This window comes from Puntigrus tetrazona, chromosome 13, assembly GCF_018831695.1.
Source record: "Puntigrus tetrazona isolate hp1 chromosome 13, ASM1883169v1, whole genome shotgun sequence".
Classification (NCBI taxonomy): domain Eukaryota; kingdom Metazoa; phylum Chordata; class Actinopteri; order Cypriniformes; family Cyprinidae; genus Puntigrus; species Puntigrus tetrazona.
Genome location: NC_056711.1, coordinates 23892664 through 23918382, shown reverse-complemented (window position 1 = coordinate 23918382; position 25719 = coordinate 23892664). Strand labels below are relative to the sequence as shown.

The 25719-nt window shown below is 36.6% G+C and overlaps 1 protein-coding gene across 1 annotated transcript in view; it reads left to right on the top strand.

Moving 5' to 3' along the window:
• csmd1a (CUB and Sushi multiple domains 1a) overlaps positions 1 to 25719 on the top strand; it is a 361878-nt gene that overhangs the window by 77211 nt on the left and 258948 nt on the right. Inside the window, 1 exon segment of the mRNA XM_043255964.1 lies at positions 23583 to 23799. Within this exon segment, the coding sequence (XP_043111899.1) occupies positions 23583 to 23799 (217 nt within the window).

Here is a 25719-nt window from a genome sequence, read left to right as displayed (position 1 = left end):
ATTTAACATAAGGACTTAAAACAGAGAGCTAGTGCACCCAATAGTGTCTGGGCTTATGTATAAACTCTGAAGGTTGATGTTATTGTTCATTGATCGATCTTCGATTAGGCTTGAAAATATGTTTAGCAAGTAATTCAGCAAAAACATGCTGACTCATGGTGACCACTGAAAGCAATTTTAATCTGCTACATATCTTGGCCATAAATGACACAAAATCTTATCTCAGCACTTTTGATGAATGGCTACTCAGTTTTCAAATTTGTCATTTCATCTGAATATCAACATTGTGATTTCTAAACAGTTTGGAAGTTGGAGTTGGTTGTGTCTGTCATATTGTTACTAGTGCTTTAATTGTTTATATTTCCATAAATTTGAAAAAAAATAATAATAGATGAGCAAATAAGCAATAAACAAATATTTTATATTTTATATATGTATCATCACCATAAATGTTCAACTTCTTTCTAAATATGTTGCAAATTAAAAGTTTTTTTTTTAAGGGAGTGTCTTCCACCATCTGCAGTTTGGGGAATATCAGGAAAACAATTTCTTTTTTTCTTTTCTTTTCTTTTCTTTTCTTTTCTTTTCTTTTCTTTTCTTTTCTTTTCTTTTCTTTTCAATAGCTGTTTTCAAAATTGTGTATTTCTAATATTAAGCAATATTTCTAATATTTTTTTCTTTATCAACATATAGTATCCTTTGCTGTTTTTATATTTCATTATTTTGTACACATAGTCTTAACAATCAAACATACTGCATTAGAATGTAATTTTTGGGGTGAACTAGTTCTTTATGCTGAATTAAATCAAGAGTAGGATTGTACAGCAGCTTGAAAAAACACAGTTCCAAAATAGCTTCCCTAACACTGTACATAGGCCTTTTATAGGCTTTAAAATGTACATTTCCATGTAACATTTTACCAAATAAGATTTAATTAACATATTTATGTGTTCAGCAGTTATTTGAGATTCGAAATCTGTTTTTGCAGGGTGTGAGGGTTAAGGTAAAGCTTTATTATTTAGTACTGTTGTAATTTATGGGTACATTTCTGCTTATTGTTCATAATATTAAATGCAACTAGTTCAATTTAAAGAGAGAGAAGAACTGGCCATCTGTCTGGGAAATCTGGCAAAATAATTATTCATGTTTGTAGAAGGAATTATTGAGTGCAAGCCCTTAAAACTATGACAAATTGCCAAGTAATTGTTTTGCTGCTATGTTCTGATTATTTCACTATTCTTACATGTCAAGTGCAGTCGCAGTGTAATGGCTAATACATCATGCTGTCTAACTGGTATTGTGCATGTCCACCACATCCCATAGAATAGAGGATTAAGCAGTTCTGTAAATGCACTGCTAGGTATTTAAAGGCAAATAAGGCACCGATTTATTACACAATGGAATTATGGGTTTCAAAGCAGCAGGAACAAGCAAATTAATACTACAATATGATTAATGCTTGGAAACACATGATGATGTAAGTGGGCAGTGTTCAGATGTATTTTTAAGCAGGGGTGTTTCTTATAGAGGGAAATTTAGATGAGAAAATAATAACCCATTCAGAAAAAAACTGAAATATAAAAATCTTTATAGAGTAAAACATGGTAAAACATCTTTTGCTCACTTTTAAATTAAATGTGAAATTTATGTCATTATCAAATGCATTATTTTTAATATTTTTACATTTTTCAGTAAATAAAGTTAGAATAATAAAACACTTTAAGAAGAGCAGTTGAGGCATGGATTCAAATATTTTGATTTATAGAGAAGATCATACAAGAGCAAACAAAAAAAAGATCATTTAGAATGGGAAATACATAACAGCTTAATTTAGGATGCTAATAAGTGATTAATAAGTTCAGCAGGGACAGTGATATGGCAGAACCATGAGTACAGAAGATCACTAAAGCTCAGCTGGAGAAAGCAGAGATCAAGGTCTTGCTGGAGGAACAGAAGACCAGGGAGACACCACATGATTGGAAAACTGAGGTAGAGCAGCAAGGGGCCAAAGACAATTGGCAAAACCCAAAGTGTTAAAGGGTCAAGGCGCAGCTGAAGGTCTGTAAATCTATAGTGGAGCCAAGGACTATGGCAATACCAGAAGGACCCTGGTGGAGCCAAGGAACAGGAAAGTGGAGCTAAGGTATTGAGTCAAGGGCTCAGGGGCTGATGTGGAGAGTCAAAAGTTCTAGGTTTGGGCTATAACTCAGAATACTAGTCACAATTGCTAGACGAAAGCAGCAGAAAATGGAGAGAAACTAAGTTTATTACAACAAATACAGCATGTATCTCCTCTGTAAGTGGTTTTGGGTGACAATAAAGTTGAGAATCAGGTCCAGGACTGATAGGGTTGTGGAAGCTGGCTCTGAAAAGAACAGAAAAGCAAGAATTGTCTCTGGGATGAACAAATTCTTAGGTCTTCGGGCATGTGCGCTAACTCGTGGTCCATATCAAACTTAATCGATAGCTGGGGCTGAAAGAGACATTGGATTGAGATCTAGGGTTGGAGCAACTCAGAAAGAGTTCAAAGGCTTGCTTTGAGATGCTTTGATCTTCCTCACCCAAAGTGAAGGGGGATCTGCTTAGCAGTAAATGCCAGTTAGCAAAGAATTAACTCATTTAGTAATTAAAGAAGATACTGTCAAAATAATTGCATCATTGACTTATAAATTGCATCTTTATTAATGTTTGTGACATTTTTAGCACCAAACTAAAATATATTTTTGTCACTATATACAAAATTCCTTCATAAAGAATTGGCACACTTGAGTATGATATATCAGAGAGAAAAAAAGAAGCAAATTTAATATTACTGCAACAAATATATAACAATTTCATGTTGTGTCAGCACAAATAGATATTTAAATAATATAGCACTTCAGTGCTGTCATTGGCTGATTACATTTTCAAGGCGATAGTGCTTGTCTGTCATGTCCGCAATGTACAAAGCCGCATAAATAGGTCTACTCGTAGATATGAGAAATTAATCTAATTAACAAGTAATCAACTCATCTATCACCAATTCAATCCATGCCTGAATTGAAAGGAACTTAAAATGACAACTGAAATGATCTGTGAGTGAGCTGTGAAACTAAAGGTGCACCTCTGTGCCTGCCACTGTTATTATGCAAGCAATGTTAAATGAAGATTTGGTGAGTATTAATATTAATAGATGAACAAGCATTAACAGTAACAATTATCTTGAAACATTGACATTGGTACTGAACTGAATCAACACTGAACTGACAAAATCTGAATAAACTAATTTTAAAAGAACTTCTTTTTTAATTCTTTTTTTTTATCTTACATTCTCATATTCATTCATGTATATTTTGTGCTTTAAGAAAATACCAAAAGACAATCGATTCCTGTGTCAACTGAACTGAGGCAATACTGTCACTGCACATTAAAGAGCCACAAAACAACATTTGTTTTAATTTCAAAAAAAAAAAAAAAAAGAAAAATAAAAGCTGACCTGTTTCATACCAGATGTAACCTGCTTTGCTTTTTCTGTTGGTGTGTTGTCCATTTCTTCTTTGTGGCATGGCTTGGCGGACATAGCAAAATTATCTAAGGATGGCAGGTTTTTCGAAGGGTCAATTAGCACTTCTTATACACAGGAGACATGACTCACAGTTGCTGATTTCAGTGTAGTTTGGCATTAGCAACCTACAGTATTTTGCTAGGCTAAAATCACATTACTGTAATAAGCATAACTATATGACACAGCACACAAATATCATGTAAGATACCCAAAAATATTTTTTAACTCTAAATATTCAGCGACATTGTATGAAAGTAAACACTTCAATATTGCAATTGTAGAACTTTTGTTGTTGTTTTTTTCAGTGAGCTTGCTACAGTAAATTGTCAGATTGACTTCTGGAGTAGATGTAGTTCTGAGATAAGAGATCTTAGCTTGTTGCATGATAGTCCAACAACTTTAATCATGTTATTTATGTATGGTTCTGTCTCTTAATTGTAATTAAATCAAATTCAGAGCTGTCTTAAAATACTTAAAGCGGTGGTTGACCATATTAATGCTTGTTTTTTTGTTTGTTTGACGTAATTTACCGTTGGTCTACACTGACCTGTCCCTTTTCCTATGAACACACCGATTTCCTGGTTTTATGAAACCATTCCCTCAGAAATACACAATGGGCTTAGATTGGTTATCTAGCCCAGTTTGTCGTGATTGGCTAAACCTCCAGCGCTGTACTGTGTTAGACTTGAAGCGGAGCTGCATCCGCCGATCAATTTGTGACATCAAAGTACCGCGAGAGCGTATATATGACCATATGGATCCATCACTTGCCAAAAGGCTCTCGCGGTATGTTGATGTCATACACCGATCCGTGGATGCAGCTGCGCATCGAACACACCCCTTGTCTAAACTTCACGTGAGCTCCGGTTGTACTGTTAACAATGCTGTCAATATTTCTTATCAGTTTAACACTCGGGTCAGTTTCGGTTAGATTCTCGCCTGCCTGAGAATTACCCCTCGGCCCGACTCCATTTGTCGCGCTCGGTCCAAATGCCTGTGGACTCAATGCCCGGGACATTCGGGCCAGATGCGGCGACCGTTAGCGAGCTGTCGCTGCCGCATCTGAGCCAGAATCAGCCCGATACTGAAGTGCAGAACCCGCTGGATGTGTACTATTATGTACTTTACTGTTCTCTAATCATTTATTTAAAATCGATAGGCATTAAAAACGTTTACTTTTATTTTAATTATACGAATCTGTTATGATTAATGACATTTTAAAGTAAAGAACTCACTTTGATTAGGTTGGTACAATTACAATTGGATAATTTATTTACATAAATACAGGCAAAAAATTAAAACGTGATACAGAAAATACATGGAGTGTATTTGCAGATAAGTCAATTGAATACATGTTTTTGTTATGTTTTTAATGTGTTCTGTGTTAGTTAGATTTCTAAGTTATTTTTGTAACCTGGTCAAAATAACCCAACTGTAGGCTGATTGAGTTCAGATGGAATGCACAATGAAAAAACTTGATTTTTTAGAATTGTTATCTGAAAATGAACATTATTTAATAAATGTGAGCTAACATGAACTAACAAAGAATAGTTGTTTTTCTAAATAGCAACAACGATTAATACATCTGGTAGTTAACTGTGGATCTGGTGGTTAACTGTGTCAAAAGCAGTGGACAAATTTAGCAGGATAAGTATAGATGATTTGGAATCTGCTCTCAGGGCTTCAACAACTGAGAGCAAGGCAGTCTTGGTTGAATGTCCACTTCTGAAACCAGACTGGTTGCTGTCGAGGATATTGTTCTGTGTGAGAAAGGCAGGGACTTGGTTGAACACAGCTCATTCGAGTGTTTTTGCAATGAAAGGAAGAAGTGAAGTTTAGAGATTAAGATGTTGGCCAAAACTACACTGTTCAGACTATGACTGTAAAAATTTTAATAAATAATTCCATTACATGTTAATTTATTCAAATAATTCAAAATATATTTCAGACAAAGTACAAGCAACTTGAATCCTGTTTGCAACTCTCATCGACCAAATAATGCTTTAAAATGCATGGTGTCCATGGCCAGTTCGGAAGTCAGTTATGGAACTCTTAAATCTCTAAACTGTTCATAGATAGCAATTTAATGAACTTACGTCAATAGATGAACTCATTTAGAATACATTTCAATACAGAACATACAATTCTGATGACATGACCTCTAAAGCAAGCAGCACTTTAGCCACTATAACATTTCAAGAGGCAAACAGTATTTATTACAATATTTATTATGGGGTTTTAATTTATGTACCCTGGATATCTCTGATAGAGCATTTACTTACATCTGGGTAAAACTGTGCCGTAAAATGCAGTGTTGGATTATAAATTGATAATTACAATATAATTTACAACATGTTTTGCATATAGCTTGATAGTAGTTCTTCACATTAAGTACAAAACACCACCTCACTTTACGTTTTGATGCAATTTTATATTGACTTATATCAATGTTTTTTGTTATGCTCTCATTTATTTCTTTTAACTTTTAATAATTTTTGAAATCCCAACTGTCTGTTTTGTTTAATATTTGGCATTGCTTAAATTCAAATATCTTTTAAGTCTTTTTGGTAATGCTTTTTTTTACTTCGATAGACCATTTCAGACATTGTACTAACAGTAAGTAACTTTGCAACTAGCAGTCAACTAGCAGTCATTACAGTATTAGTAGACAGTAGTCTGCTTAATAACCTCTAACACTTTATTTTCATGGGTCCACAACATACTGACTTTAAACTGATTCTACAAACCCTAAACCTATACTTTAACAGTGTACTTTGAGAGTTAGTACACATGTACTTGCAAATTAATTAGAATTAGTTGTCATGTAGTTGACATGTTACAAAGTACAACTTATGGCATCCATCCAAATTAGAGCTATAATGATAAGGAAATAAGGACCACATTGGCATTAGCTCAGTGCCATTGAAGATTGACATAAAACTTTTTAATCATCTGCAAGCATGAGAATAGCATTTTTCCACAGGCCATGAACCCCCTTACAAACAGACATTAGCTTAAAATGTTTTTGAGATTGTGAATGAGAGCAATGTGTAATTGAAACTGAGGTTTTGATTCTGTGGATATGTTGATTAACTACTGAGTCATTCCACTAAACAGTCACCAAATCTCCATGTATAATAGTTCATGCAATTATAGTACAAATAAATAGTCATATTTCCATAACATATTTGTGGTTTGGTTCACTGAATGGGCACACAAGATGCAAACAGCATGTATCATTTAGTCCTGTTTAGATAATAATCAAGAAATGTAATGTTTAAACTGATTGTATCCAAATATAATTAGATCTGCATTGCCTTGTGTTGGGAGTAGCGATGCGCATTGCACCAGTGGATATAATTTTAGCCTGAACGAAGTCATGTTGTGCTTATCGTTGGAATTTGTGCTGCATCACAAATCTGGTGATTATAGTAATTAGTCCATAACCATATTTGGGAAACTATAATTATTATTTACTGCTGTAGAGCTTTATAAATCAGTCTAGCTCCCTTACTTTTAATGCTGACTTTATAGTTAATGTTATAGTAATATGTATGAAACATACATTTAAATTACTCAACCCCAAATTACTTACATTTAGATATTTTTAACTTGAATTGGTAATTAATTTATTAACATGCCAATTTAAAACACTGTTTAGTAAATTGCGTACATAAAAATTAATTTAATACATCAATCAATCACTTTTATTTGTATAGCGCTTTTAACAATACAGAGTATGTCAAAGCACTGAACAGTATCAAATAGGAGAATATACTGATAGTAATGTATAATCAAATTGCTCATAATAGCTAGAAATTAAGTGTCCCCAACTAAGCAAGCCAGTGGCAACAGCAGCAAGGAACTAAAACCTCATCCGTGACAATACATAGAAAGAAAAAATTGGAGAAACCATGCTCAGTTGGGGGCCAGTTCTCCTCTGGCTGGACAACCAGCACTTAATTTCCAGTTTTAACCTACGTATTAAGAGGAGATCAGGCTGGAGGTGCAAATAATTGACACTATTTGCAATAAGTAATATAAATAGAAGAAAAATCATGCTTTTTTGGCATAGTGTGAATAGATTTCATTGCTATTTAAGCCATCCTAATTTACATATAGCTACATGTAGTAGCTATGAACAGCTATGTGTAAAAAACTGTGTGTGTGTCTGGTTCCCGTGATCTGCCCATGGTGCTAGGTGTTCTGGTCTCCGATGAAGGTCACCTCTTGGTGCTGATCCACTATTTGATCTGCATTCAAACTGAGAAACAGAATAAGAAAGAAAAATATTAACGTAATATTAGCGTAGATACCATTCTTTTTATGATGTAACAAGTACATTGTGTTTATTGGTGATTGTTCCCAGTTCCAGCAGATCTAATTAATGCAGCCTAACAATTCTTTAATGATTTTGAATCATAGAAGAGTATTAGTGTGTTATGTGTAAACCAGGTTAAAGAAATGGGTCTTTAATCTAGATATAAACAGAGTGTGTCTGCATCCCGAACAATGTTAGAGAGATTTTGATATTCAAGTTATTCTGTTTTTGAGAATGCAGTGAACTTACAGGACTAATGTGATAAGAGCTTGCTCAATTATTGTGGAGTTAAACTCTTCTTGTTAAGTAATTAACAAGATTTTAAAATCTATCAAGATTTTGAAATGTTTGATAGGGAGCCAGTGCAGTGCTGGCAGAACCAGGCTAATATGATTATAAGTCTTGGTTCTAGTTAGGACTTTAGCTGCATTTTAGACCAGCTGAAGTTTGTTTATCAAGCGTGCAGAACAACCACCCAACATTACAATAGTCTTACCTCAAGGTCATAAACGCATTAATTAACATTTCTGCATTTGGTATTGAGAGCATAGGTTGTAATTTTGATAAGGTGTGTTTTTTTTAAAGGTGGAACAGTTTTACAGATGCTAGAAACATAGTTTTCATACATAGTTTAGGTTCTTAAATGATGAAGAAGAATTAACAGGGCAGCCCTCGAGTGTCAGACAGTGTTCTATGTTATTACATGTGGGATTTTTAGGTTCAATAATTAGCACCTCTGTTTTTTCAGAATTTAAGAAATTACTCGTCATCCAGTTTTTTTATATAGACTACGCATTCTGTTAGTTTCTCAGTTTGGTGTGTTTGACCAGGCAGCTAAATAATATAGAGCTTAATATCATTAGTATAACAGTGAAGCTAACACCATTTCTCCTGATAATGTCTCCCAGAGGTAACATGTAAACAGGTAACATGAAAAGTAACAGCCCCAGTACTGAGCCTTGAGGTACTCCATATTTCACTTGTGATCAATATGATACCTCCCCTTTTACTGCTACTGATGGTCAGATAAACACATGCTAAGGCACTTCCACTAATGCCAACATAGTTTTCTAGTCTATTCAAGAGAATGTTGTGGTCCATAGTGTCGAACGCCAAGCTAAGATCCAATAGCAGTCTTTGGAGTCAAGATGTGTTTTTTAATGAGAGCTTTTGGGAACATATCCTAATTGCAGTACTGAATTAATAATAGCTAAGAGACAATCTGTGACTTCTGGAAGCAGCTATTTTAATAGTTCAGATGGAATAGGGTCTAACATACATATTGTTGCTTTAGATAATTTTACAAGTTTATACAATTCTTCCTCTCCTATGGCAGAGAATAAGTGGACTTTTTGATGTGTTACTGTAGCTGACAATTGCATGGTTAATGTTTTATCTCTGATAGTATCGATCTTGGATATAAAGTAGTTCACAAAGTCATTACTGTTGTGATCTTGGGGAATGTTAGCACCTGTTGATGCCTTATTTTTTGTTAACTTAGTCACTGTATTGAATAAATGCCTAGGATTATGTTTGTTTTTTCTAAAACTGCATCTAAAGCGCTAGAAAAGAGAGAGTACATAGTTTATGTTACATCATCAAGTTTTTCTGCACTATTGGATGTGCTAAGGAATTAAGATAAATCAGGAAGATTACTTACAAAGTAATCTTTTGTGGTGGAAGTTCTACCATACTTGTTACAAGGTGCACAGTTGGCGGTTTTAGCTATATGGGGTTCACACAAGACTAGATAATGATCTGAAATAACATCACTTTGCTGCAGAATTTCAACACCATTAACATCATAGATATAAAATAATAATCATGCCTCTACACCTGTAAATAAACAATTATTCTACTTGAAGCTTGAAGTTGGATGTTTTTCTTTTTTTGTATCCAGCCAATTTATTTATGAAATTAAGCTTTCACATATACATAAATACTAAACTGATGCAGCAGTTGGTGAGACGAGAGGTGTACGGATCAATTTGCAAGCTTTTATTAATAGACATGGTCACAAACACATGCATGGTCGATTAACAGCAAACAGGTAAGGCACAAGCAAAACAAAAGAATAATGCAAAAAATGGGCTTGAGTCAGCGGACAGCAAACATTATCCAAAGGGCTTAGCAAATGAACTTGAGCAATTGTCCAAATGAGGGGTAAACACAATCTGAAACTGTAAGGCAAAGAGTAAATCCAAGATATGCAGGCAACAATTAGGAACTAAAAAATCAGGAAGCACAATTAGACCTGATTAAGAATAAAGCTAGGAACTGAGACAGTGAAAATGGCTCTGTAAAGTACTATCACTGGGAGAGCGCTAAATGCAAGCAATGCTCTGTGAGTAGAGCAGACCAACTGATTGCATGTTAAATAGTCTGTGTGATATCATTCAGGTGAGTGTGTGATTGGCAACAGCTGTATGTGTGCAATCATTGTAGTGTATGTAGAGTCTATGTTATGAGCGGGTGACCTCTGGTGGTGAGTGTTCATAACCCCTCCCTTCAAGGAGCGGCTTTCAGATGCTCCTAAAACAGTACCAGGAGGGTGATGAAGCACAGACACAACAGGGGGGAGATTAGGAGGGTCAGGTCCATGTGGAAGTGAAGAGACTGGAGAGTGAGGCAAAGCAGAAATCCAGGATGGAGCCAGAGGCCAGGACAAGACCAACAGATCAGGAGCCCACCAGGGCAGAGCAGAGGACCAACAGACCTGGGCAGAAGACCAACAAAGTGAAGCAGAGAGCCACCACAGCTGGTCAGACAGAGCAGGAGCACACCAGGAAATTCATAGGCTCAGTAGTGAGCACTGGACAGTCAAGACCATTTTTAGACACACTAACATAAAATTCAGAATTAGAAGCACTGGTGGGAACTTGACTGGCTCTACAGACAATAGACTCAATGAATAAAGTGGGTACAGCGGATGTAAACGACTCATGACCAGATATGTTGAAGAGTCTGAGCAAGATGACAGGTTAACTCCTTGATAAAAACCAAATAAAATTGATTATTCACGAAGAGGCTGACTGACAGAAATTAGAACAAACCAGTTTAAGGATTCAAGCTCAAAATCAGACACATTACTTGACACAAGACAGTTCAGAGATAGCCTACTCAGCCGGTTCAAAGCAGGGCAAAGGTTTAAAAGCAGTCTTTATGGCTGTGACAGGGCAGAAAAAGAATTCACAGACAGTCTCCATGGCCAGTTCAAGGTTGGACAATAGTTCATTCTTGCCCTCCATGGCTGATTCAGAGAAAAGCAGGAGTTCACAGACAGTCTCCTTGCCCAGGACAAGGCAGTAGACAATTGACAGCTTCCATAGCTGTGGCAGTACAGACTAGTGGTTCACAGACAGCCTCTTTGGCCGGGACAAGACAGGACGAAGATTCACAAATGGTCTCCATAGCTGTGACAGGGCATGACGAGGGTTTATTTTGGACGATCAGCTGTGACGTGACAACCCTTTGAAAGATCAACTGAGATGTAACGTGACTTTTGAAGGTAAGCTAAGATGTGATGTGACTCTTGAAGATCAAGTGTGACATGTCGAGGCTCTGGACAATCAGCTGAGATGTGACCTGACTCTTGAAGATCAACTGTGACTTAACTTGATTCTTGAAGATCAACCGTGACTTTACTTGATGGTCAGTGATGACTTCAATCGACTCATAAATGGCAGTAGAGAAATGATGGGGTGTTGTTGTTGCTGCCATTTTGTGAGTGTGCTCCGATGCATCCGCAATTTTCAGTAATGAACGCGGTATCACTGTCCTCCGTAAAACCCACAGTAAACAACGAGCCAACAGTCAAAGCATGATCCACAAAATGGGCAAATGATGAGTGCAGACTCTTGCGTCTAAGCTGAGACTTGAGAGGTTTGTTGATGCCATCACAGAAAAACTCATTCAAATTAATGTTTGGTAAATCTGAATAAGGTATGATGGCTACAAAGCTGCTGGGTCCTTGTGTGGTCAAGTATTCTGTAACAGAACTGATGATACAAGAGATGTATGGATCCATTTGCAAGCTTTTATTAATAGACATGGTCAAAAACACAGTCAGGGTCCAACAGCAGACAGTTATGGCACAGGCAAAACATAAGAATAATAATAATAAAAAAAAAATATCAGATGACAGCAAACATTATCCAGTGGGCTTAGCAAGAGAGGAAATCTGTGAACAAGAGCAAGGTTCATAACACAGATTCGTGACACCCGCAGATTTCATACTATGATTGCTTTGAACTGTGAATGCAATGAAGATCTGCACAGTGCAATCCATAATTGTACAAGAAATTCATTGAATGCTGTCTAATATATCAATTGTCATCATTACTTTTTTAGTGAACCTGATATTATGTAATTATGTATTCAGTCACAAGTATTTCAACATGTGACCCCTGCGTAGTGGATACAGAAGAAACATGTGGGAATTTATTGACCGCTGACCTCTGGTTGTCCACTATGGTGATAAGACCTTCAAATCAATACAAAGTACAATTGGTAAGACAGTTTTCTAGTTCTGCATTACAAGGTGGTCCACTGCAAGGGCAGAGCAGCTTTGCTTTGTCAATGCAGGCTTTTAAATTAATCTCTGTAATGCTTTGAAGCCAAGAAAACAATAATGCAGTGTAGTGATTTAAAATGACTACATTATTCGTGATCCACCCATGGTCAGCAATATATGGGTTTTAGTTTTGAATGGACAGTAAAAGCAAAATAAAACTTTTGGTCCAACTTCATTTTAGTGTTGCATCAAACAATAATCTACTTATTTTGTTCATACTGAAATTTTGTGGTCGGTTAGAGGTAAGGTTAGGAACAGGTTTGATGGTATAGGTGGGTTAAGATGTAAGGGATGGGTCGACAGTGTAATTATAAATGTAATTACAGAAATTAATTACAGATGTAAATACAAAGTATGGACCAATATTTAAATTATTTAACCTAAATTATATTTTCAACCAACCATATACAATGGTTTCAAAAGAGGGATTAAAAGAATAGTTCAGATTATTTAACTTTAATAATGAACATTTTGCACACAGATAGAGTCTTCGAAATGCAAAAATACCTACTTTGGCACAATGCCATGTTTTGGATTTATAAGGTCTTTATTTAGGAAATCACAAAGGAAACTATGAACCATTAAGCAGACCATGTAAACTATGCATCAGTAAAATGGTGAATACTGAATACTGTTGTAAATATGCTGTGTTTTTACAACATTTTGTTGCACTGTATAATGATAATATATATATATATATATATATATATATATATATATATATATATATATATATATATATATATATATATATATATATATATATATTGCTGTGGAGGCTTAATATATATTACAAATTGGCAAAACTTTTAATACCTGAGTTGTGGAACCAGGTTCTTCCAGTGACGTATTTGCAGGAGCGCAAGGGGGAATAGAGCCAAGCTCCTAGCCCCAGAGAGCATGGTACTTTACCACACCCGCTCATGGGTAAAGGGGCATTAGCTCAGTTCAGGACCAAGCAGAAAGAGCCTAATTAGGCAGGCGTAGGACACCATAGAACCCAAAAGGTCCCCATGTGCAGTGCCTACGACTCTCAGACAGAGGAAACTCACAGAAAGTCATACAACTCTGAAATAAAGTAAAGGTGCACAGCATGCGCGGCTTGTACCTGTCATTGCTGTGCCTGCTATTCATTTTCATAATGTTGATGAAGCTAAATGTCACTCTTTATATTACATTTCTGAAAAGATGACTGAATATTTTCACGCAATTGCTTTACTACGGCAAAAGATGACATTATTTAGGCCATATGATAGCATTCAGGCCGTATTCGGGATGCTGATTTGATGTGTGATTGCACCAGTAAGGGATATTAGTTAATAAATTTATGCCAGAAGAATAAAATGAGAACTTGATTATGTCCAGTCTATATATATCATATCATTGAGCATTTATGTTCTGCACATATACAGCAATGTATTTTAAGAGTTTCAGTGTAAGTGTGGACAAAACTTTAGGGAAAAGCTAGTGTGGACAGCATTTTGAAATGAAGATACCTTTTTCAAATATATCCGGATTAATGTGGATTAACATTAGCATTAGCCCAAAACTGTCATCATTTAGAAATAAAAAGCTATGATTTTAGACCTCTGATTTAAAAAGTCTTTAAATAAGACTTCAGTGCATGTGCTATGCATATGCTGTACACAGCAACGAATGGGAAACGTCTTTGCATATTAAATATTTTTTTGTACTACCTTTTTATCTCTGCCAAAATTAAGATTAAATGTTGATTACAACATTATATCTACTCCCACTGTATAAAAAGCTGCAGCTCTGAGCATTGTAGACAATCACTTTAATGTCTGTTTCAGCTCGATTTCAGCATTTTCATGAATGCTTTTATCAGAACAGAGTGTAGACACAATGAAATTTACAGCAATACAATTTCAGTTTAAAGTGAATTATTTGTGCAAGGTTAAAGTTTTGTCTTATAAAACACATTAGTCTCTGTTAAAGTATTTTATCTACTCACTGGTAGGTACCAGTTTCAGAACTGTTACATAAATATTTAAATGTATTATTGTTACTGGATTATAGTATAAGTGTATAAACATATACAGTATATAGAATATAAATATTTAGTTCTTGTTTTTCCCCTCTGCTGAAAATACTAGAACCAGTCAAATAGCAAAGACCAGTCCACTGGCTGTGGATGCCACACAGTGCCTCGATCCTGTGATAGATATCTTCTGACCAGGATTTGCCAAGGAGATTTCTTCCAGGAGGGCCACCATGTTGGAAATTGTCCCCAAATGCTCCAGTGTGTCAAACTCCAGAAATTCAGAAAAAGATAAAGAGAATCAAAGGAGGCACCCTGTCATTTCAAATATCAAACATATCCAAATCTACCCTGCCACATTGGTCTAAGGACCAATAACCTCAATTTTTCAAGAGAAAGTTGTTTTGCACCAGAAGCAGAGTGTTCTGCACTAACTAATGAGACAACTGACATGTTGTCCATTCTGACAATCACATTACGTCCTTGAATGTGCAAGAGTAAATGGTTCAAAACCAAAAACTGTCATAATTGCCTTGTGGAGAAAGACTCTACCCATCAAAACATCCTAACTGGGGAACTGAAACTGTTTCATATGAAGCAGGCCAAGTGGTATCAGTGCTGCCTTTTTCTGCAAAACAAACCTACAGGAATATCTTGCCTGGTTCTAGACACAAGCAGTAGACCTGCTTGACTGTGTTGTGCACAAATTCTCTACCCCTAGCAATACAGTCTGTTGCCTTGGCAACAAAACACCATTTTGAAGGTTTAATCTCAGACCTACCCTGTACCTTCAAAGGATACATCTTGATGTTGATGCAACAATTTCTCCTGATCCACCATGTTGACAAAGGGCCTGTTTACACCTGGTCACTTCATAACTAACTGATCATGAAAACACCTGGTGTAAATGTCCAGCTTTTGTGACAAATTTAAATCTGTTCTCTTAAACCACTTCAGGAGGTGATCTGGGCCACAGATCACCCAAAATCTGATTCTCCCAAAATATTAAAATATTGAACCTGTTAAAGTGTTTTATGTGGTATGCTAATACAACATGCATCACCACAAATGAGTAGCAGAGCATCTCTTCAGTAAGCCGATGTGCAAACCGACACAAACTAAACTAAAAGTAAGTCACAGATGCTTTTCTGGGAAGCCGAGAGATGGGGGTTGATGTCAACAACCATGGGACCGGTGGTCACAAGGCCGGAGACTTGGCCCTCGTTCCCTCTCCACATCTTGAGGAGGTTGATATGGTATAGCTGGTCAGTTGGTCAGCGGCCGGGCTGGTGTAGCCTGTATGTAACCGGACCGAGTCTCTCCATTACCGCATATGGCCCTTGCCATGTCGCCAGGAACTTACAGGCTGCCGTAGGAACAAGGACCATGACCTTGTCACCAGGCTGGAATTCCTGTGGTTGGGCTGCCCGGTTGTAGTGCCACTGAAGGCCTGTTGAGCTTTACACAAGTGGTCCCGGACTAATGGCATGATGCTGTCTATCCGGTCCCTCATCTCCCTGACGTGCTCCACGACGGTGCGATGGGCTGCCGGCTGCTGCTCCCAGGCCTCCTTGGCAACGTCCAGGAGGCCCAGAGGCTGTCGGCCAAAGAGGAGTTCGAATGGAGTGAAACCAGTTGAGGCTTGGGGAACTTCTCGGATGCCGAAGAGTATGTAAGGCAACATCAAGTCCCAGTCCCACCTGTCCTCGGCCACCACGCGTCGGAGCATCTGCTTGAGTGTCTGGTTAAACCTTTCGACCAGGTTTCTCCTCCCCCCTCCGCTGGGCGACACAGTACAACAGGCCATTTTTCACAGCAAAATGCAGGAGAGGATGGGGTCCTGGCTGCACATCCTGCCCCTCCACAACACGCACTTGCGGCCAACAGTGTTTGAGGTGGTCGTACTCTTTTTGAGCCTTGGCGAATGAGCCCTCTCCCGATACCTGTTGGAAAACATCAAAAAACAGGTTAGAACTCTGGGAGGGGGACTCATCGTCTCTCCCACTGTCCGAGGCCAGTAATGCGGGGCGGGTCCGTGGCTCGCGGGCTGGCCGTTGTCGTTGGCGGTTCCCTCTGGGGCTGGCCGGCTGAGAGGCGGTGAGCAGGTGATCAAACCCCGGCCAATTCCTTCCCAACAGGAGTGGTACAGGGAGGTCCTTCACCACCCTGACTTCCACTGGCCAGGTCCCTGGCTTGGCCGAGATATGGATGCGTCGAGCCAGAACTTGCAGGATGTCCCCGTGCACACAGGTGATAGGAAGGAAAGTCGTCTTCTCCACTGTTGGTGTCCCGTCGAGGAGCCAGTGTTGGGTAAGGCACATGAGCTCGGCTGCTTGCGCCCGGGCGGGGAGGTGTGGGTTTTACTCCCAGCTGTGGAACTGCTGGGCTGCGGCTATTGGCGAGAGGCCGAGTCGGGAGAGGATTTCTCGGCGCACTTCATTGTAGCTCTCTGCCGCCTCGCGGGAAAGGGAGAAATACGCACGCTGCGCTAGGATCTGTGCCCACTCCTCGGGGTGCCAACCTTACGCGTTGGCCGTTGTTTCAAACGTTTTCAAGTATGCTTCTGGATCGTCGTGCACAGACATTTTTGGCAGCAGTTTGGTGGCTTGGGCTTGGGGGTCAAGCAGTGGAATATGTTGGGCAGTGGCAGATCATAGGGAGGCGAGCTCCTGCTCCGTTTCGCCCTGTCAAGTAGCCAGCTACTCCACGATTTGTTGCTGACGGATGCTGACCTCGATGAGCCGTTGTAGCAGTCCTTCCATGGCGGGAAGGAGCACTACGCCACACGGTAAACTAAAAGGGGAGACAGAAGAAAAAACAAGGGGATGAAGACGAAATCACTTGCCAGTGTTTCTTCACACTCTTGCCCGCATTGTCCACCAGTGTGACGGGGTGAAGAAACACACAGCAAGGAGGGCTCATATCAAAACCCCGGAGGGTGGGTTTATTCACAAAGAAAATAAAAAATACGGGTTAAAGTGCCAGTCTGTGTCATAAAGGTGCTCATGTGCTCTTTCTCTTCCTTCCTTCCTCTTGGTGCAAAGTGAATCCGTGCCGTGGGGTGCAGGCTGGCCGGTCTAAACACTGCTTTCTGCAGGGGACAAGAGAAGAGCCGTTAGTTATGACGTTCATGGAGGCAAATGCCTGCAGTCGGCGTGCTGCGTGGCCTTTTTGTGCCAGCTCGCTGATGAGCGACAGCTGAGACCGGTCAGCCTGTGATGAGCGGGTGCACGTGCTCCTCGTCGGTAACCAGGGCGACGCTGATAGCTGCTTGGGACGCTTGTCACAATATAACAGGGCATGAGACCTGACTCCACTTGGACCACTCATGTTCACACATATGTAAGGTTAAAACTAATTGCGTTTTACTACTCTCCTACTTAACATTTAGAGGAAGGATTTTATTCGACCCTGAGAGCAGGACAAGTTTGGAAATTGAATTTTCACTGTATTCCAAACCTCACCTAAACATGGACCCAAGTGGAAAAACATTTTTGAGTTTAATTCCAGGCACACATGTACCACTACAGAAATAGCCATATATAGATACTAAAGCTTTCTTTTTATTGTATTCACATATACTTCCTGAACTGAATGAAAATGCCATAACTTACAGATGGCGGAGATAGATTGTGTTCATCTTTAGCCATATTTTGTATGCTCAATGAGTGCCAACAATTCGCAGAGACGCCACATCCCATCTGTGTACTGTCAACTTTTTTACTCAAAAAATCTGCTGGTTATAGAAACACCTGTTTTATTTCACCCTGCTGTTCACAAATCCTTGTTCTGAGCCCCTGTTTGACTGTTCCACTGCTATTTGTACTACTTAATCGTAGCTAATTTTGTCATCTACTCAACATCAAGTAATTTTGCTGATGTGTTCTCTTTAATGTCTATTGTCATTTAAAAACATAAGCTATGGTGTATGGTTTATATTTAAAATATTGAGTAAATCTGAATGCTGTGATATTGAAATTGTAAATGCATTATAAATGCAGTAAATGCATAAGCCAAAAGAAAAATTTAATAACTCAAATGATATAGATTATAATCACATTTTTTACATATGCATTTAATTTACATTGCACATTCAAATAAGTGTACTTCTCTGAAGCATTATTATTAAAACATGATGATTTAATTCTTTTCTCTGATTTAATTTCTTTAACTTTAATTCTTTTAATTTGACAACTGACGTTTTTACAAACAGCACTTCTTGAAAAAATGTACTTCAGTGTTTTAACAAGCTGAATAAAAGTGTATTTTTAAAGTATGCTTAAGTGGCCTTTAATTTTAATTAATGTTTAATTAGTCTTCAAGTACTTTTATTTATTTATTTTGAATGTAATTTTAAGATTTAAATACACTACAAAGTGCATAAACAATTGAGCACGCTTCTTTTCGACAAGGTTTGGGAAAGAATTACATGAAGTCGCTTTTTTATTGTAGACAAAATAACAGCATGCAATGATATAAGTGTGATTAATAAAGACAGAATATATTTATATTTGAGCAAACTGTTCATTTAAAACTTTATCATGTGAAAATTCTTAATTATGTTTATCTTCATTATATTATAGCTGCACTAATGATGGATAGTTTAGTGATTTAAAGAACGATAAAATGATGGATATATAAAAGAAAGGATTTATCATTAAGAAGAAGCACTTAAGAATGAACCAAGGTTACAAAGAAGAATGTAGTTGTCACTTTCAGATGTTACATATGTAGATGTATTGACAACACAGCCAGATAGAGTATAAATCAGCAGAGGACTGCATTTATTCATATGCCACTTCCTTAAGAGCTCTGCTTGCTTCATTCCAAGCTCGTCAGAGTCATTTGGCTTTACAGAGGTCTACAAAAGTGTGCTCTTTACCAGCCGTAATCGGCTATGCATGACTTGAGATTGACACAAAGCCCTGCTGAGGAATCAAAACAAGAGTAAATTGAAATCAATGACAACATCTATATGCAGATACACTCACAAGCCTTATTTAACATTTGCTAATGGTGCCTGGCTGAGGGTGGAATGATTTTGCCTTATTTTGCTTTCAGCAGAAAAACAGAAGAGGTTGAAAGGACAATGATATAATCTCTGTTCATTGAGCCTTATATTATACACCTACACCTTTAATGAAGCCAGTCTCTTTTTTGATGCTGTTGGTTCAGCTTGGCATGCTCTGAAAAAAAGTGCATGCTATGTTGGCATTATCTTCTCTCATAAGGATATAAACTGCATTCCTACTAACAGGAACTATTAAAATCACTTTCAACATACATTAGTTTTCTGGCAGACCCAAGCACAATGTGCACCACCGAATTTTAATGCCCAATAACCTTTACACAAGCCAGTTCTTTCTTTCTTTCTTTCTTTCTTTCTTTCTTTCTTTCTTTCTTTCTTTCTTTTCAATATTTAGTTTTTTTGTTTTAACTTGAATTTATCCATTTGTTCAGCTGCCAGGAAGATTCTGAAGATCAGTGTAACAATTGTTGCCATTGATAAAGGTAGTATTAAAAAAAGAAGAAAAAGAACTAAAGACACAAAAAATTACAAATAATTTTTATTGTCAAACGTGGTACATAAAAAGCACTTTCTTGTGTCTGAAACTTTGAAACACATCTTTGTATGAAAAAATGTAATAAAATGATAAGGCTATAAAACTTTTGTCCCCTCACACATGCTGCTAAATGATAAATTACCTCATTAAAAAGAGAATGGATTTTGGGCTGGTGTATTTTGCTCTGAGCTACACCAGCAGGACTGACATCATTGTGCTATCTAGCTGTGGTAGCTATGCATAACAGATTTAACACAAATAATAAAATATTTGATGGATAAACTTGATTAACCCTGCATATTTAACTTCCACTTTATGCAGTCTATACATTTCTAATACATGTACTTATCACTTACTCATTTGAAAAGTGGTATTAATATATCCTATATAATATTAGATGGTTGCAGGGTAAAAAGAGAAACAGTTAAACCAGCATTAATAAAAGTTCTCACCTTACTATTTTGGAAAGTTTGCTACTGATTATGGAAATACACTTAAAAATAATATAGGCCTACTTAAATGTGGACGTAAATGAAAATATATAAAAAATGAATTTTGTAATATCTTTTGAAATATTGGTCAACACATCAGGGAAGTGTACTGATATGTGACCATAATGATATCACATAATTAGTTAAAATCTGCTCTCACTAGCACTTTACGGTACACCTTGCTAGTTTGCCTTTAGAACTGTCTTAATTCTTGATGATATATGTTCAACAATTAACCTGTATAGATTTGGAGACATTTAACAGTACATCAATTGCTCACCAATGTATCCTGGAATTGAATGGGCACCATCAGATATTGAGAATCTTGAGATCAAATAAAAGATCACAATAATTCACAAATAATCCACACAACTCCATTTAATGTCTTGTGTACTGAAAAGCTGCTTGTTGGCAGAGAATTCATTCATCAGGCTCTTTCAGTTTAAACCATTTATGAAAATTTTCAACATTACTATTTAGGAGTATTTTCCTTTTTTTTAAATGATGCTTGATGTGTGTATATTACTCTTCTGATTCAGCAATATTATATATATATAATGGATTAACATTTTATCTGCAAAAAACAATTTAAAGTAAAAAATAACAAATTTGTCAGAAACATGCAGTTGTCTCTATTATTTGTGGATTTTGATGACACCAATTCACTGCAGAGGATTCATTAGTGAACAAGTGATGTTGTTTCAATGAAGAAACAAATGTATCTATACCTTGGATGGCCTGAGGCGAATATATTTTCAGCAAGTGGCTAGGATTGTGTTATTTTGCACTGTACAAGCTCCTATGAGAAATACAGACATCATACTTATTTACTATTTTAATGTATTAATAGGATGTAATGATCAAGAGGGTATTTGTTATAACGGCATGACAAAATGTGCCATCAGCTAAAACTGTATCTATGTGAACAACTAGTGGACTGCTTTTTATTGTTCCTGAGAATGCACTGTGCATCTGCGATTTAGTCAAGTGGGTAGCAGCTGGCACTCAGCTGAACATGCTTCAGATAACTGCAATAAGTGTATTGATTTTTGTATTTTTTATTTATTTATTTTTTACAGTACATTACAATGCAACTTCCAGTTTTATGTTTGCAATTACTCAGGTATAAATCCATCAGCATATTGTAAAGATGATTACCAAGCATATGGAATCATTGTGCCATTAAGGAACATCTCAGCTTCAGTTTCAGTTTGCAATGAAAATAATCACCAGTAAATATTATGTAGTAGTCAGCGACAGCATCCGTTTAATTGCCTGTAAATATTTTAGTGCCTAAGAAATGAATATGGAGTAAACATGCAAATAGTAGACTCAGGACAACAATGATGCAGTATATATTTGTGTATTCTGTTTGAAAAACATACAACAACAACAATAGCAAAGTTTGTGTTTAAATAGTGAAAACAAAACAAAACAAAAATATATATTATTAAATGAATAATTCTTTGTTAAGCATTTTAGAGGATGTGCAACATGCAAAAAAGCACCTGTGATAATATGGTAAGTGTTATTTTGAGTTGTGCAGTTTTTAATTAGTTTGTGCGGGTAAATTTTGGCTTTGGTCATTTGGGACTGGTCATTTTGGCATTTAAATTGTTATTTAGAAAATGCTGATAATTGGATACAATCCCAAGTGTGAATACTGCAGGCATTCAATCAGTCAGATGTGATAAAGAGTGACGTTTGCGCGATAACGGATTTGATTTTGCATGTATAAATCTGTAAGACTAGAGAGTGTTTTAACTTTTAGAAAGAGAGATGACACGGCTCTATCTCTGTGCAACTCCGAAATCAAAGAACAGATAAATAATTTAATAAAAATCTATTTATATCTATATGATCCTGTATTTTACCCTTTAATAAGTACAGATTGTTATATCTTTGAAAGACGAAAGACTTCCTATAGTTCTGTGTGAAATTATAGTTGCCCTAGTTTTGTCAATTATTCTGATCATTATTTTTGCATTTAAATTGTAACTGTTGATATTGAAAGTCTTGATTAGCGTTTTCACAGTATCTGCCAGTTTGCATATTTTCATCATGTTTGGTAATTCTTTTTAATATATTTGAAATGTATCTAAAATTATATTTATATGATTTTGTCATCATTATTTAGTTTTAAGGAGTTAAAAAATACTCTTATCAACTTTGATTTACATTGTATAACATCATTTAGACAGTTAAAAGGTTTGGGTGGGTTTTTGGTGAACTTTTGGGCAGAAAATCGTTCATCCTATCTGGCAACACTTTGACATTATCAAGTATATTAAAAACACAACTAGAGTGCATGCATATGCATTCTAAACTGTAGACAGCAATGTCTCTGTATCTGTTTTATATTCATTTAATTTGATAAAGTTAATATTGCACATTTTTTATTCTGATACCAGCATAATAACAAATATTGATTTTCTAAAGTTTAATGAAGTTAGCATAAACTAACGTTGTAGACACAGTATTGCCTGTTTTTGCAAAAGTTCCAAACAAAGATCACAGCACTCTTGTTTTTTTTTGTTTTTTTTTGAACAGTGGAACATATTTACTTACTAAATGAATCAGTGTTTTAAACATGAATGGTTTAATTTCACATTTCAGCTATTTTTTCTATGTTTTAAATAATTTTAAATATCAATATCAACATTTTATTTTTTAAAATAAAGGAGGTTAATTGCATTCATGTCCCCTATGAGCTACTTACTGTGTAAAGAAACCAGAAATGTTTTCTTATGTTGAAAGGAAACAAAGTACAAGTGTCTTATACTTACACCAAGATACCTTTGTAAAAAAAAAATATTGTTTTTCGGTAATGACAAATTTCAGGAGAAGACAAATATTTCAAAGCATTTTGAAAATACAATAAGAGAATAAATTTCACAATTATTAGAAATGTGTACCTTGAGTATTATACAATTTGCTTGCATACAATAAGAGTATTACAGGGGTGGGGTACCTTTTTCTTCAAGAAGTTTCCAACTCTGACTTTGAAACAATTCTGTACAATGACCCGTATTGTGACAAGTGAGTGAGACACTTCTTGTTTGTAACTTCCTGTTTTTGGGTCCTTAGGTCAAACTTGTGGTGGCTTGGTACAAGGTCTCAATGGAACTATAGAGAGTCCTGGGTTTCCTCATGGCTACCCCAACTATGCCAACTGTACGTGGATCATAGTCACTGGAGAGCGGAACAGGATACAATTGTCATTTCACACCTTCGCTCTGGAGGAGGACTTTGACATTGTCTCCATCTATGATGGACAACCACAGCCAGGCAACCTGAAGATGAGGTGAGGCTTATGCTCCTTATTTCCTCATTGATGTAGATTTCCAATGTCTTTGCTTTGGCGTCATATACATGGTCACATGCATTTTTGTTTCTCCATGTTTTTCTTTAGTTGAGGCTTTGTGTCAGATACCCCATGAATATGATTTTATTTTTTTTCTGACTGCACTTTATTGAAATACAACTTATCCAGCACCATATATAGGATTTACAATGGGTGGTGGGTCTGTTAGAGCTAAAAGAGAAAAAATACATTAAATTACCTCTACAAATGTATAACACAATTACAAATGCACTTCTTGAAAGTATCACGAGTCAGTTTCCTCAAGAAAGCTGTTTGAAGGATGTATTGATAAGAGTATGAAGTGTCTAATGGATTATGATTAAGAGAGACAAAAACAAGAGGCCCAGTAAAAATGGATAGTGTAGTTGAGGAATATTTTTTTTAATGACAATGTAGGGTATGGCGATAAATTTCATGTGATAGTCATTTGTCGGTAAAGTTCTGTAATCAGCTGTTAATCTCTCTCACCTGATTTTATAAGAAGCATCATTTACTAAACAGAGTCGTAGTTCACTGACAAGCTACACAAAAACATTGTAGACGATATAATCAATATTGTACATCAATATTATGAAATCATGTTGTGATAATAAAGTTGTGTAGCTTCTCAGTGAATTATGTCTGTGTGTAATAAATACTGTTCCTTTTGAAAACACAAGAAAATACCACATTTAATATCATGTTTTACTCCAAACTCACTTCATAAGATCAGAGTGTTTAAAATAAATTCTGTAAGATGATGTGGCTTCTTCCCAAAAAGAGATAAATTTGCTGATGTAATGGTTGAACTTTGGTTTCATCTGGCCAGAGAAGAACTGGCCCCCCAAATAAGCATTGTTTCTCCTTTCTGTCTCAGATAGAGTTTTGGTTCTTTGCCGCTGTCACCTCTGGCTTGCTTAGTTGGGGACACTGAATTTCTAGCAATTCTAGCTAAAAATTAAAAACTGAGTGTTTAATCTTGTAATTATTCAGTTCAGTGCTTTGACACAATCTGTATTGTTAAAAGCGCTAAAAAACTTTGAAAAAAAAAAACTTTGGCATGTGTGGTTCTGGTTCAGATTAATTAATATCTGTTTGACCTTGTTGGTATGAGAAATCTTTGTGTGGTTTCTTTTTTGAATAGTCTTACCTGTTGATTAATCAATGTCTTCTAATAAGTAGACATGCAGTGACATGCATATGTTGTTCTGAGACCATTAAATCCAGGATTTGGGGAGTTCATCTTCGTATGAACTGTAACTTACTCCCTTCTTGAACTGAACCTTGGTTCAACAATCTGGAAGGAGGGCAGAGGAGATAGTTAGCAAAGGAAAATCATGCTATTCATGCCCCCATTAAAACATCTGCCCCCAAGCATTTGTCTTTGTTAGATCTTGTTTAACATCTGGTCTGTGGGACATCCAGTACTCTGTATCTGCTCACCTCATCTATTGTTATTTTACTGAGACCTCCATGTTCTCTTTTATGTGACTCTTTTAGGTTTGTTGTGTCTAACAGCATGCAGCTAAGGCTGCAATTTAGAGTGGAAAAGTTACACACCTGTGCTGAAGAAGCTAGCCCTGGTCCTGACCATTCTCACAGAATAGCCCAGCCCCAGTCATGGCCTCCTGATGGTGCTCTCCTTGGTGCTGAAGGTGCATATACTGTATGCTGCTGTGTGGAGGAGCATACCTCTTTCTTTTTGAGCAATAGCAGAAATCAGAAGTTAGGAGAATTTAGATTTAAGTTCTCATAGATAACCAAACTAGGAAGATAATTCCACGAGTAAGGAACAGTGAACAAAAGTATTATTGAAAGTGATTTTGTGCCACTCTGTGATGGTACCACAAGGTGATTTTCACTTACCTACCACAGACATCC